The 12,851-nt window shown below is 40.1% G+C and overlaps 1 protein-coding gene across 2 annotated transcripts in view; it reads left to right on the top strand.

The window, feature by feature from the left end:
• Positions 1 to 12,851, top strand: part of LOC110154053 (dynein axonemal heavy chain 9) — a 567,616-nt gene that overhangs the window by 427,366 nt on the left and 127,399 nt on the right. For both annotated transcript variants that reach the window (XM_020917987.2, XM_055150409.1), the window contains exon 69: positions 6,592 to 6,740. In XM_020917987.2, the coding sequence (XP_020773646.2) occupies positions 6,592 to 6,740 (149 nt within the window). The remainder of the gene's footprint in view (positions 1 to 6,591; positions 6,741 to 12,851) is intronic.

The following is a 12,851-nucleotide window of genomic DNA, read 5'->3' as shown; positions in this document are numbered from 1 at the left end:
TAGGTGACCTTGTTAGGTGGAATTAGATCAAAGTGATCCCAAACCATGGATCGCTTTTTTCCACTTGTAGATGCCATCGAAAATTAAACAAATGCTAAAAGTTGCCAAAAGTCACCAAAATCACCACTAATGTCACACAATACTCCTCACTACCCAACGTTTTTAAGAAATATTGGTGCATCTTTTATGCTGTAGCAGTTTAGCGCTTGTCAAACCACAGAAGTGCGCTGAACACTCTGAAGCATCTGAACCAATCACAGAGCGGAACCTTCGCTGAGCCAATGAAACTCTTCGATACACTGAAGAGATTGACACGCAGAGAGAAGCAGTAGGGGGAGGGGCCGACACTTCCACACTTTGGTCACGTGAGCGGCTGCTGCGAGACGAGCTCCGAGGCAGTGCTTCAGAGTGATTTGTTTCAGAAAGAACGAGACGTGCTCCAGAGCTCAGACTCATTTGCTCAATACTAAAGATCAGTGATGTACTGTGGTGCGAGTGAGTTAAAGGGATAGTTCGGGTTTTTTGACATGAATCTGTATGTCATCCCCGTGAGCAGTGTCGTGCATCCACACTGACTTACCCCCGACAGCGTCCGGTGAACCGAGATACTGGCCGTTTTCAGTGCTGACGAAAGTAGTCCGGCAAGTTGGCTGGGGACTGTATAATAAATGTTTCTTCTCAAAATAATCTGTGTTCAAAAGAGTGATACATCTGCATCACAAAACCATCGTCCTCCAAAAAGTCAGACCTCATTATCGCTTGGCACTATTTTCTCTCTGTTCGTATCACTGCGCGCTGCCGCCAGGTGACAGCCGCACACGGATCCATCACTTTCTTCAGTTGTGTGTCAGTGTTTACATGCACAGACCGCCGCGACACGAGAGAGCTAACGTGAGAGCTAGAGCCATAAGTATAGAAGCTTGTATAAGATACATAAGAATATCCCCTTGGCTTTGTGGTAAAGGCAATGTCTTCATCGTCGGTGTTGTAATCAGACATGTTGTCGTTAACATTCCAAGTAGTAAACGAAGTGAACCAGGCGCTGCTGTCACCTGGCGGCAGCGCGCAGTGATATGAACTGAGAGAAAATAGTGCCAAGCGATTATGAGGTCTGACTTTTTTGAGGACGATGGTTTTGTGATGCAAATGTATCACTCTTTTGAACACAGATTGTTTTGAGAAGAAACATTTATTATACAGTCCCCAGCCAACTTGCCAGACTACTTTCGTCAGCACTGAAAACGGCCAGTATCTCGGTTCACCGGACGCTGTCGGGGGTAAGTCAGTGTGGATGCACGACACTGCTCACGGGGATGACATACAGATTCATGTCAAAAATCCCAAACTATCCCTTTAAGTGATTTAAAAACAAATAATACAATTTTAAAGTCAACTCTGTGTTTAACAGGTCGCCAATGCAATTGGGCCTGGATGGGTGTAATTTGGTCTTTCTTTTTGGAACCGGTGAGCGTCTGGCAGCATCATTTTGGACTAACTGTAACCTGTTTCGGGAGGACTGTGGGAGGGCTGAGTATAGTGCATTACAGTAGTCCAGTGTGTTTGTTACAAAAGCGTGTATGATTGTTTCAAAGTTATTGCGTGTTAGGATGGGTTTTAATTTGGCAATCTGTCTGAGCTGAAAAAAGCTAGTTTTAGCAACATTTGAGATCTGTTTCTCAAAGTTTAAAAGAGAGTTCATAAAAACACCAAGGTTCTTTGCAGAATAACCATAAATAGTTGTAAAAAATTAATCTTTCCCTTCAAAACTGTTGTAACTGTTGTTGCAAATATGTGATAATGTGACGTTGCTTTTGAAATTCCAGGTGATGTGATGTCCATGTTTTCTTTTTCATCTTTGTTTGAATCCAGTGGTATGAAAACTCTTCTGGCTGTGGACGAGTGTTTTGAACATTTCTTGTGAATGATTCCTGGAAGCCTTGAGCGGCCAACACCTGCTAACCCCCATCCCGCCGTGCTCCTTCTCCCTCCACCGTCCCCCTCCTCACCCTCCGTCCCCCTCCTCACCCTCCGTCCCCCTCCTCACCTGCGCCTGTGTCCTTGAGCAGTAATTGGACGAGAGCAGAGTGGGATCAAACATTCGGAACATTCCCTGTGTCTGTGGGAGCGGGGCTGGCTTTAATAATGCGCTCAGTGCTTTTGTAAGGCTTTTGCCACCACTTACACACTGCACCTGCAGCACAACTGTTCCCACAGCTTATGCTTCCTTCACACTTTCTGGAATTGTGCTGATGAATTAGGAGAGCATTAAAGGAGACCATTAAAGGTTTCACTGGGCTAAATTGACAGTTTTAACAATTTTAACCTTGTCCTAAAGTCACAGTAGCACTTTCTTTCTTTCACACATGCTCTGAGGCTCTTTTCAGCTCCACTTTGGTATGTAAACAGATCTGTGCTTTCCAAGCTTAGTAACATTACTGCATTTATACTTCTAAAGTCAAGGTTATGTTCTGTCAAACCAGTCACTGTGGAGCTGAGTTCAGAGGAGAAGGACCAGATTACAGACAGAGCAACACAGAGGACAGACACACATTTCTACACGTCTTTGTATGTATCTAGAATCTAGAACAGGGGTCTCAAACTCAAATTACCTTGGGGCCACATTAGATAAAGTCTGAGTGAGGCTGGGCTGCATTGAGTATTCGATAAATAGCGGATGCATGAAAAAAGAGAGAGAGAGAGAGAGAACAACATGCAACACACTTTCTTAATCTTTAATAACAGTTCAGAACATGAAAATGTATTCAGAACGTAAGTTTAAGCTACTCTACTCTTCTCCTATAAAGGTCCCATATTTATGAACAGGGGAATTCTGTCAGCGCCTCCTCTGTGCTCTGATACTGTGGTTGTGGGAGCGTAAAGTGAAGTGCGCACACGTGTACCACCATGTGTAGTTTGTTTTGGTTCTTCATTGACGCCGTATGTGCACATGTACTTGTATTAACAGATCCACTTAGACTCGATGCTTCATAACTGCTGTAAGTTGAGTTTTGGGATGTAAACTGCGTTAATAATCTGTTGTTGTGAATCTGCATGGGCACCGATTGCAGCTTCATCTGTCAGCCGCACTGACATTATTCTTTGGAATTAAGTGGAGGGCCGCAAAAAATCCTTCCGAGGGCCGCAGTTGGCCCCTGGACCATGAGTCTGAAACCCCTGATCTAGAACATACCATATTTTTCACACATAAGGTGCACTGGATTATAAAGAACATTAAGCAAAACAAACAGAAGATACTTGAGACTGATCCTTAGCCCAGGCGTCCACCATCCATTGACAGATCGTGGTGTGATTCGCTCAGTGTAGGTGATTGTGTATGTCTCATTTGCATAAACTATAAGCTCTGAAAAAACAGCTCGCTCCTTATGCGCTGATGCGTCATCTTGTGTCTTACTAAAGGACACGACTCCGCTCCTGACTACAGCAGCCATAATTCTTTGACAAACAAGCGGTGCGGCTTTGTAGTTTACCAAAGTCATACTAAAACATATTGACAGATTTTTGAGCACCATGTATGACATAAAATCATCTTGAGGTCAGTAAGAACAACCAGAAATAATACATAAGGTGCACTGGATTATGAGGAGCTTTGTTGATTTTTCAGAAAATTAAAGGATTTTAAGTAAATGAGCCTTTAAGGTACATGTAATTTTTTGTTTTTTGTGGGTTCACTGTCTCTATGGAGATGTTATTACTTATATAATATTAAAATATTCCACAATTTCTACTGTAACTGAATAAATTCTAGATAAGTTTAATGTCATGCTTTGGAACATATGAGGCAAAGCAGTACATCTCACCTCCATGGAGACAGCAAACCCCCAACAAGAAAAGTTACACCATCGTATGTGCGTAAAAACCCTGCAGTTATGTGATTGTGAAGGGGATATTATGCAAAACTGACTTTGGAGCTTTCTACCATGTTATGATGATGTTGCCTTATAAAACCTGCCTGAAGAGGTTTCATGTTGTCCATGCATGTTTGAGTAAACCTCCGATCTCTCCCAGGCCCTGTTTGGACCCTCTTTACAGTTAGCAGTACGACTCTGATGCTCTAATCACAAGCCCGTAAGCCTACATCACCCACGCTCCCTCATGCCCATTTTTTCATACAAAACAATATACAGAGTTCCCATGGCCATGGAAATCCTGGAAAAGCCATGGATTGTTGTAAATAACAATAATAATAATAATAATAAAATAATAATATATAATAATAATAATAAATAATAATAATAATAATATAATAATAATAATATAAAATAAATAATAATAATAAATAATAATAAAGCAATGGAATTTGAGTATTTCTTTCAAGCCACAGTGTTCTGTTAAGTTCTCATGAGACTATGATGATTATTTCTGAACGTCTGCGCCTTTTGTTTAAAAGAGACGACGATAAATGCACTGACAGGATTTTGAATGTTCAAAAACTATAATCTCAAACCATAAATTGAGTGGAAAGAGTTCACATTTCATATTTAGCCCTAAAAGTCTAATCAATTCTACACACGTAGGTGCCGTAAAGTCATGGAAAATTCACTTTAGTCATGAAAAAGTTATGGAAAAGAAATGTTGTCAGTGAAAAAGAGTGGGAACATGAATATACTTCAACTTCTCAAATCTGCTGTGATGTGCAGTACTTTCATTCATTGGATGTACACTGATTTTGTTGTGAGAGCGCTCTGAAGGGGGGCTTGGTAAGGAGAAGCTCAGAGCATCAAAAACGAAACTGAAACTTAGAACACATCTGAAAATATTGTTTACAGTGAATATAGCGTTTCTGAAACAATCAAAGGTAACACTGATCTAAATATATTCAAACAAACCAAAGCGGCTCTAAACCATGAATTGCTGGTGTGTTTACCTGCTCCTTATCTCCTCTTTCCTCTCCTCTTTGCAGCACAGGGTGTTCTGCATGTTCCACTTAATGTCATTTCTAAAAGTTGCCTTCACTAGCTGCATGATACGAGCAGAGCGTGGGATATGCTAAACTGGGTTGAGTCATACAGCTCCTGACTGCTCCTCAAACCACAAAACACAATATTATACCGTTCAGTGCAGTGTGTGTGTACATGTATGTACATCTATATACAGTTATTATTTCTTTGGAACTCATCAAATGTTGTAAGTAAATGGTACATTGTGGAGGATCTGTCACCTTCTTGTCTTCATGCAGATGTTATTCAGGGTTCCCACGGTCATGGGGAGTCTGGAAAAGTCATGGAAATTGAAAATGACATTTTCCAGGCATGGAAAAGTCATGGAATTTTAGTGGCTCTTTCACGCAACTCCAGTGTTCTGTTAAGTTCTCATGAGTTTATTATGATTATTTCTGAACGTCTGTGCCTTTTGTTTAAAAGAGACGAAAATAAATGCTCTGACAGAATTTTGAATGTTCAAAAACTATAATCCCAAACCATAAGGTGAGTGGAAAGGGTTAAGATTTCATGTTTAGCCCTAAAAGTACTGTATTTTTTTGGACTATAAGACACACCGGATTTTAAGGCGCAATATCAATAATGTTGAATTCTCTCGTCTACATAAGGTGCACTGGATTATAAGGCACATTAAGCGAAACAACGGACGACCCTTGAGACTGATCCTTAGCCCAGGCGTCCACAATCCATTTGTTTAAGTTTTACAGAAACTAAACTTAAAACCACATGGCTCATTTGCATAAACTACAAGTGTCGAGAAAACAGCTCACTCCTTGTGCTCTGATGCGTCAGCTTCTGTTGGACTAAGGATCATAAATTGAGCTTTACTCCTCAAGGCTCCTGACTACAGTAGCTGTAATGCTCCGACAATCCATCAAGCGGTGGGGCTTCATAGTTTACCAGAGTCGTTGTAAAACATTTTGACAGATTTTTGAGCGCTGGGTACAACATAAAATCGATTTCGAGGTCAGTAAACACAACCAGAATTAATACATAAGGTGCACCGGATTATAAGGCACAATGGTGATATTTTTTTTTTAAATTAAAGGATTTTAAGGGTGCCTTATAGTCCAAAAAATACGGTATGCTAAATTCGACACATGTAAGTGCCATAAAGTCGTGGAAAATTCAATTTAGGTAATGAAAAAATCATGGAAAACATTTTGAAATGTTGTCAGTGAAAAAGAATGGGAACCCTGGTTATTGCTTTGTCTAGAATTTTGCATAGTAGAGATTAAACCTATCACAGATTACAGGTCAGATCTGTGGAGAGGCATCCCTATTCACAGAGAGAATGATTATATTTTTAAATATATACTTTTAAAGTCATTGTAACTGACAACAATATAAACAATGACATCACATATTTAAGAGATATTGGGGCAACTCACGTAAATATTAAACTGAGTCCTTGGCTCTAGTCACTGAAATGATCACACTGAACATTTGTGAATTAGCCTTTTAGATAGATCTCATGAGAATAGCATGGCACCAGAGGGAATACTGCTCCTCATGGGACTGTGGCGTCATCATGTTCTAGAGTCTGAAAAACCACTTGTTGAAAAAGCGCTGATGTTGCTATATATAGTGTCCAGGTGGTAGTTACATTTTTTTTTTCTCATGTTCTGTGCAGGGACTTTGTGGAGCAGAAGTTGGGCAGTCAGTACGTGAGTGGACGCTCTCTGGACTTCTCCGTGTCCTTTGAGGAGTCTGGACCGGCCACGCCCATGTTCTTCATCCTATCTCCTGGAGTGGACCCTCTGAAAGATGTGGAGAAGCACGGTGAGGTCCATAACACAAGCGTAGGGAGACCAGACGTCCCTGTTTACCCGGGACAGTCCCAGTGTCCCTTGTCCCAACAGATTTATCAAAACCAATGATTTGTCCCAGTTTTATCCACAAAATATCTCAGGTGTTCCTATTTTTTGATCAATCTGATCTCTGCCAGCAGTTAAAAGAGGTATTCATTGTCATTTGTTTAGCTAAAATACAGAAAAGCTTCTTAAAAATGACCAAAACACAAAGAAAATGTGACTATACTGACTCGCATATTAATCATGAATGGAACCAAGTGCAGAACAATTTTTCTTAATTAAGCACTCGTTTCAAAATGTAATTATTACCAACCACCAGTGTTGGGGAGTAACAGATTACATGTACCGGAGTTACGTAATCAGAGTACAAATTATGAGTGTATATCTGTATTCAGTTACAGTTACTGTTTCAGTGAGTGGTAATTGGATTACAGTTACTTTGTTGAAATAAATGGATTACACGGCGGTACTTTCCTGTTTTCACATTTTGGGCTAAACCAGGACTAAAACCAGAACTAAAACCAGAACTAAAACCAGGACTAAACCAGGAATAAACCAGGACTAAACTAGAACTAAACTAGAACTAAAACCAGGACTAAACCAGGACTAAACTAGAACTAAACTAGAACTAAAACCAGGACTAAACTAGGACTAAAACCAGAACTAAAACCAGAACTAAAACCAGGACTAAACCAGGATTAAACCAGGACTAAACTAGAACTAAAACCGGGACTAAACCAGGACTAAAACCAGAACTAAAACCAGGACTAAACCAGGACTAAACCAGGACTAAACTAGGACTAAAACCAGGTCTAAAACCAGGACTAAACCCAGAATAAACTAGAACTAAACTAATACAATATGACACTAACAGTAGGTGGACATAATTGTGATTTCATATAAAAATAATTTCTCTATCAATAATATTTTTTATGTGGTCAAGTATTAGTAATTTTCAGGATGTGGTTGTTACAATCATGTAGTTTTAAAAAGCATGACAATATATATATTTTTTAAAAAATGTATTTATTAAATGACAAATGGTAATATACAAAACAAGTGAAAAAGCATGACAATATCAAGTAATCCAAAGTATTCAGATTACATTACTCACTTTTAAGTAATTTAATGGATTACATTACAAACTACATTTTGGGGTATGTAATCTGTAATCTGTAGGGGAATACATTTTAAAAGTCACCTTCCCAACACTGCCAACCACCCAGTTTTTGATTTTGAAAATGTGATCACTGTAAACAGACAGACACTGTGCTGCACATTCAACACACACTTTTGCACACAGATCTAACCTTTTTGTGTGTGGTTTAATCATTTTACTTCCTAGTCAGACATGGGCGGTAGATATGACATAGTGTCAAATGTCAATGTCAAGACCTGGAGATTTAACACCCATAATGTAAACAAGGCCCAACAATACACAAGAGTTATGATTAGACTGATAAAATAGATGACAAGACCCTTAAATTGTTAAATGTATGTGCAGTCTGTCAGAGAAATGTCTTCTTTTTGTGGAAATAGACCGTCCCATCCATTTGAGCAGGACAGCAAAATGAAAACATTGGTGTGCAGACGGCGCAGACAAATGGCTGCTGTTTAGGCTGTATGTTTGTGATACGAGGCAATATTTAACTTCCAGCTCCACTTTCTAAAGTTCACCAGTGTTTGCAGGATTTGTGGCGCCTGATGGAATAAAACTAATATTTTACTTGAAACTGTTGTGGTTCACTCTTATGTTTTTGTTTTTGGTGGATGATTGTCTCACATAATTATAAACTTAAGAATCATTATTTTGTGGTTGTTAGCATGTTTGCTAATTTTGTCACTAATCGCTAATATTAATATCCTAATGTTTTTCTGTTTTTTTTTCTAGTGAGGCTAGCGTGTTACTCACGTGAGGTACACTTGTTGTCAAGTGATGTTAGGAGGCTAATACTAACTCCCCCACTGAAAAAGCATTGGTACGAACCATGGATCTATTCAAGTATTGTTGCTTGTGTCTGCCTTCAGTTGATATAGTGGTCACTATTTCTACAGCGAAAAAAATCCCTTGGGCCGAGACAAGATTTTTCTCATAGAGGCAATGTAATCACAAACTGCTCGTGTTCGTCTGATAGGGACCTACAACTGTCAAAAATGTTGGATTTTGTGGTGATTTTTACCTATTTTTAGATCATAAAATTTTCTCAGCTCAAAATCCTTCAGTTGTCTAAAAAATCGCTTTATAATTGTTAGCTCCAGCTCCGCTCTAGCTCCTCTCGCTCTAATTGGTCAAAGTGATCACATGATACACGAGCCCGCACTCCATGCACGCACTCTTGTGCATTCGTGTGTGCCCGCGGGAGAAAAGACACTACTGCACATGCTCAGTCGGCCCACAGCCACCGGAAGTATCTAGTCGGGCTGATGGCGAATCTGGGATCATGCGACATTGAGCTCCGCCCACTGACTTAAATGGGAGGCCATTTTGAAACCTTGGTTTGGTGCTAACGTGTGGAAGGGTTTCAGGCTTTACGGTGCGTTCAGGCGCCTCTAGTTGGATGCCTTTGCATTTGAGTTTATATTTATACTCTGCCTATGACACTGGTTTAGTCTGGTGTAGTCTAGGCGATTGGCTCAGCGGCGGCAGCATCAATGACACTGGTTAAGTCTTGCTTTAGACCTGATGTAGTCCTGGTTCAGTCCTGATCCAGTCCAGGCGATCGGCTCAGTGGTTGCGGCGTGTATTTATTTTTACTCCACTAATGTTTATGGCTCTTAGCCCCGGTTCCTGGCTCTTTCTCTTTCTTCTCCTTCTAATAACGTTGCTATGTCACTGGATGTCACTGGTTGTCTCTGATTGGTTGATGCGGCGCGTCCAACGCCAAAAGTTCAGCATTTTCAACTCCTGACGCTGCATGCTCAGAATACGATAAAATGTTGATGCCAGATTCTCATCACAGTGACACCTGAAGACGCACCGCAAAAACACAGGACACCCAGATGCCTGTTCACATAGACTCACTCTGGTCTCCAGACTACAAAACTGCTGCTTGTGACTGTAAAGTTTTTTAAGAGGGACTTGTTTAACACTGAGAGTATAGTCTTATTGTAGTCAGTTCTTTGTGGTCAGCTGATGTAAAACTATGAGACATACTGACCACACGTACTCGTGCACCAAACCAACTTAGAATTAGAAATACATGAAAACCTGTTATATGCACTTTATCTACACAAAGTTTCTGGACATGTTTTTGAAGGTAGACGGCATAACTTCTGGTGAGGGGTCTGCCACCTGCTTGCCTCAAAGATGATAATGCTTTGAGAAGAATGTTCTACACTCTTGTCTTAATATTGTCTCCATGGAGACAATATTAAGACAGTCCATCATGAGCTAAAACATACTCATAAATGTGTGTTGAGTTTCTAGTATCATACAATGTGAATGTGCAGAAAGAACTCTTATTGCAGTCTTTTTGGTTCTTTGTTTATTTTAGACTCACTATTTAATGCTTATATCCCCAAACCCGCTGAGATCTTCATATCTACATCATCAAAATGGCCTTCACAGTGTTATATCACATTGGCCATGAAAACAAGTAATAAATCAAACATCTTATCTGCACCGTTAGCCATGCATTCAACTAAAACTCCATTCTTAAAAAGATCCACAAGTCCACCAGATTGTGAATTAAGTCTATTTTTATCACTTGTTGTCAGTGCTTTTCCTGAGCAGACATGGCAGCTGTGGAGTGGGCCGCTGTCAGATTGGCTGGGCAGAATCAGGGCACCTGTACAGATACTGGATTGGGCATCTGTGCCAAGGTATCTGTTCAGCTGATATCCTGTTTGGACTCAAAACTCTCAGTCACATAATGTTGAACTTTTATTAATACAAAACTGTGCTGTAGTTACTTGCAGAATAAACTGCATTTACATAAAACATTTGGATCTGTTTTGTCATACAGTGCTTTAGTTTTAAGGACAGAAATATATACTGTAAGGTATTTTTGGGTAACAGCAGATACTTAAAGAGGGGAATCTGTGTATCATTCTTTCATTTGTGTCTCAATATAAAATCAAAAATAAGAAAACGAAAAAAAAAAGAAAATAACGTATTTACTTCATTATTTGTCTCCAAAACCAAAATGATAAAACAGATCACGATTTGTATTTTCAGTTTTCGATTTTGTGTTTAAATGAATAATGGAAAAAAATGGATAATGGCCATTTCCTGTTTCCGTGACTTACTTACTTACTACGAACTGAACAGGACTAAAATGGGACTGAACCAGGACTAAACCGTTTTCAGTGCTGGTCTGGTCCCAGTCTCAGTCCCAGTCTCAATCACAGCCTGGTCCTGGTCATGTTCCCAGTCTCAGTCCCGGACTCAGTCCTGTCTGGTCCTGGTCTAAGTTCTGGTCTCAGTCCCGGTCTGGTCGGACCTGGTTCAGTCCTAGTTCAGTCCTGGTTCAGTCCTGGTTCAGTCCTGGTTCAATCCGTATGCAGCACAAAAGTTCGGCATTGCAGTTTAAGTCGGGAAATGGGAAACGGCTGTTATTCGTTTTTTTCATTATTCATTTAAACACAAAATTGAAAACTGAAAGAAACAAATAGTTTTTTTGTTTTGTTTTGTTTTTTTTGCTTTGGAGACAAATAGAAAACTGATTTTTTTTTTTTTTTTTTTTTTTTTTTTTTTATGTAATATTGAACGAATGATACACAGATTTGAGGGGGTATGTTATAACATGCCTGTAGATGTTTTGTGATCTCTCCTTGGCTGTACTCAAACCCTCCTTACAGTTAGCAGTAACATTCTGTACAAGGCTCCGCCCACAAACCTATATCACCCATGCTCCCACACGACAACATGACAAACCTGATGTGATGTGCAGTAGCTCCAACAGTATAATTCACACTGATTATGTTGTGATAGTGCTCTGAAGGGGGAGTGACAAAAGGAGGTGCGTCAAAAATGCCTCAAAAATGAAAGTGAACAACAACACAGAGCATGTTAATATGTGGTTTTCAGTGAATGTAACATTATCAAAATGATAAAAGGTAGTAGTATGGTGATCTAAAACATGTCATGTGTTAGCAGTTAATATCCCATAAGTCAAATCCGCCTTCTTTAAAGATCTAAAGTCCGATTATCAATCGTAGTATCAGCACTGACAATCTTGATGGGTGCATGCCTAATATGAAAGCTCCAGTCCACAGCAGGATTATTGCAAAGGTCAGAACATATGAGACTGCCCCACACTCTGTTTGGTCAAGCACTGAGTAAATGTCACTGAGTTTTACACAGACTTTGCATCGCGCTGAAAATGTACAATACACTTTTGAACGAAACTTTATTCAAAATGTCTGAGACTGGACTGGTGCTGTGAAATGAGTCGGACTGTGATTGGGCTGGGGACCACAGACACACAGATGTAGGGGGCCAGTGTGCGCAGACCAGTGTGTGTGCGAGGGATGCAGCGATCTGATACTGGTATCGGATATCAGCGCCGATACTGATCATTTTACTGGGTTGGAGATTCACTTTCAAATGTGGATTCAGATGATAGATCCTGATTGGACATGTAAAGTGATGTAATAAGACTGTTAACAGTTGTTCTGTAGTGATTTAAGAGATTAATAACAGCTACATAACACATTTTGATCAGTTCTGTCTGTTTTTTTTGTGTGTTTTTTTTAAGGGAAATACATGCAGTTTTCAGTCTCTGCACTGGTATTAGTTAATACTGGATATTGGCAGATACTTAAAGCTCCACTATCACAATCAATATCAGAACTAATAAAGCTGCACCAGTGCATCCCTACTGCAACCCAATGTGTGTGTACAGACCAGTGTGTGTACAGACCAGTGTGTGTGCAGACCAGTGTGTACACAGACCAGTGTGTGTGCAGACCAGTGTGTGTGCAGACCAGTGTGTGTACAGACCAGTGTGTGTACAGACCAGTGTGTGTGTGTGCAGACCAGTGTGTGACCAGTGTGTGTGCAGACCAGTGTGTACACAGACCAGTGTGTACACAGAGCAGTGTGTGTGCAGACCAGTGTGTGTGCAGACCAGTGTGT

The sequence above is a fragment of the Boleophthalmus pectinirostris genome, unplaced genomic scaffold (assembly GCF_026225935.1).
Source record: "Boleophthalmus pectinirostris isolate CB_2022bp ecotype Guang Dong unplaced genomic scaffold, ASM2622593v1 HiC_scaffold_14, whole genome shotgun sequence".
Lineage (NCBI taxonomy): Eukaryota > Metazoa > Chordata > Actinopteri > Gobiiformes > Gobiidae > Boleophthalmus > Boleophthalmus pectinirostris.
This window is presented reverse-complemented; position numbering and strand designations above follow the sequence as displayed.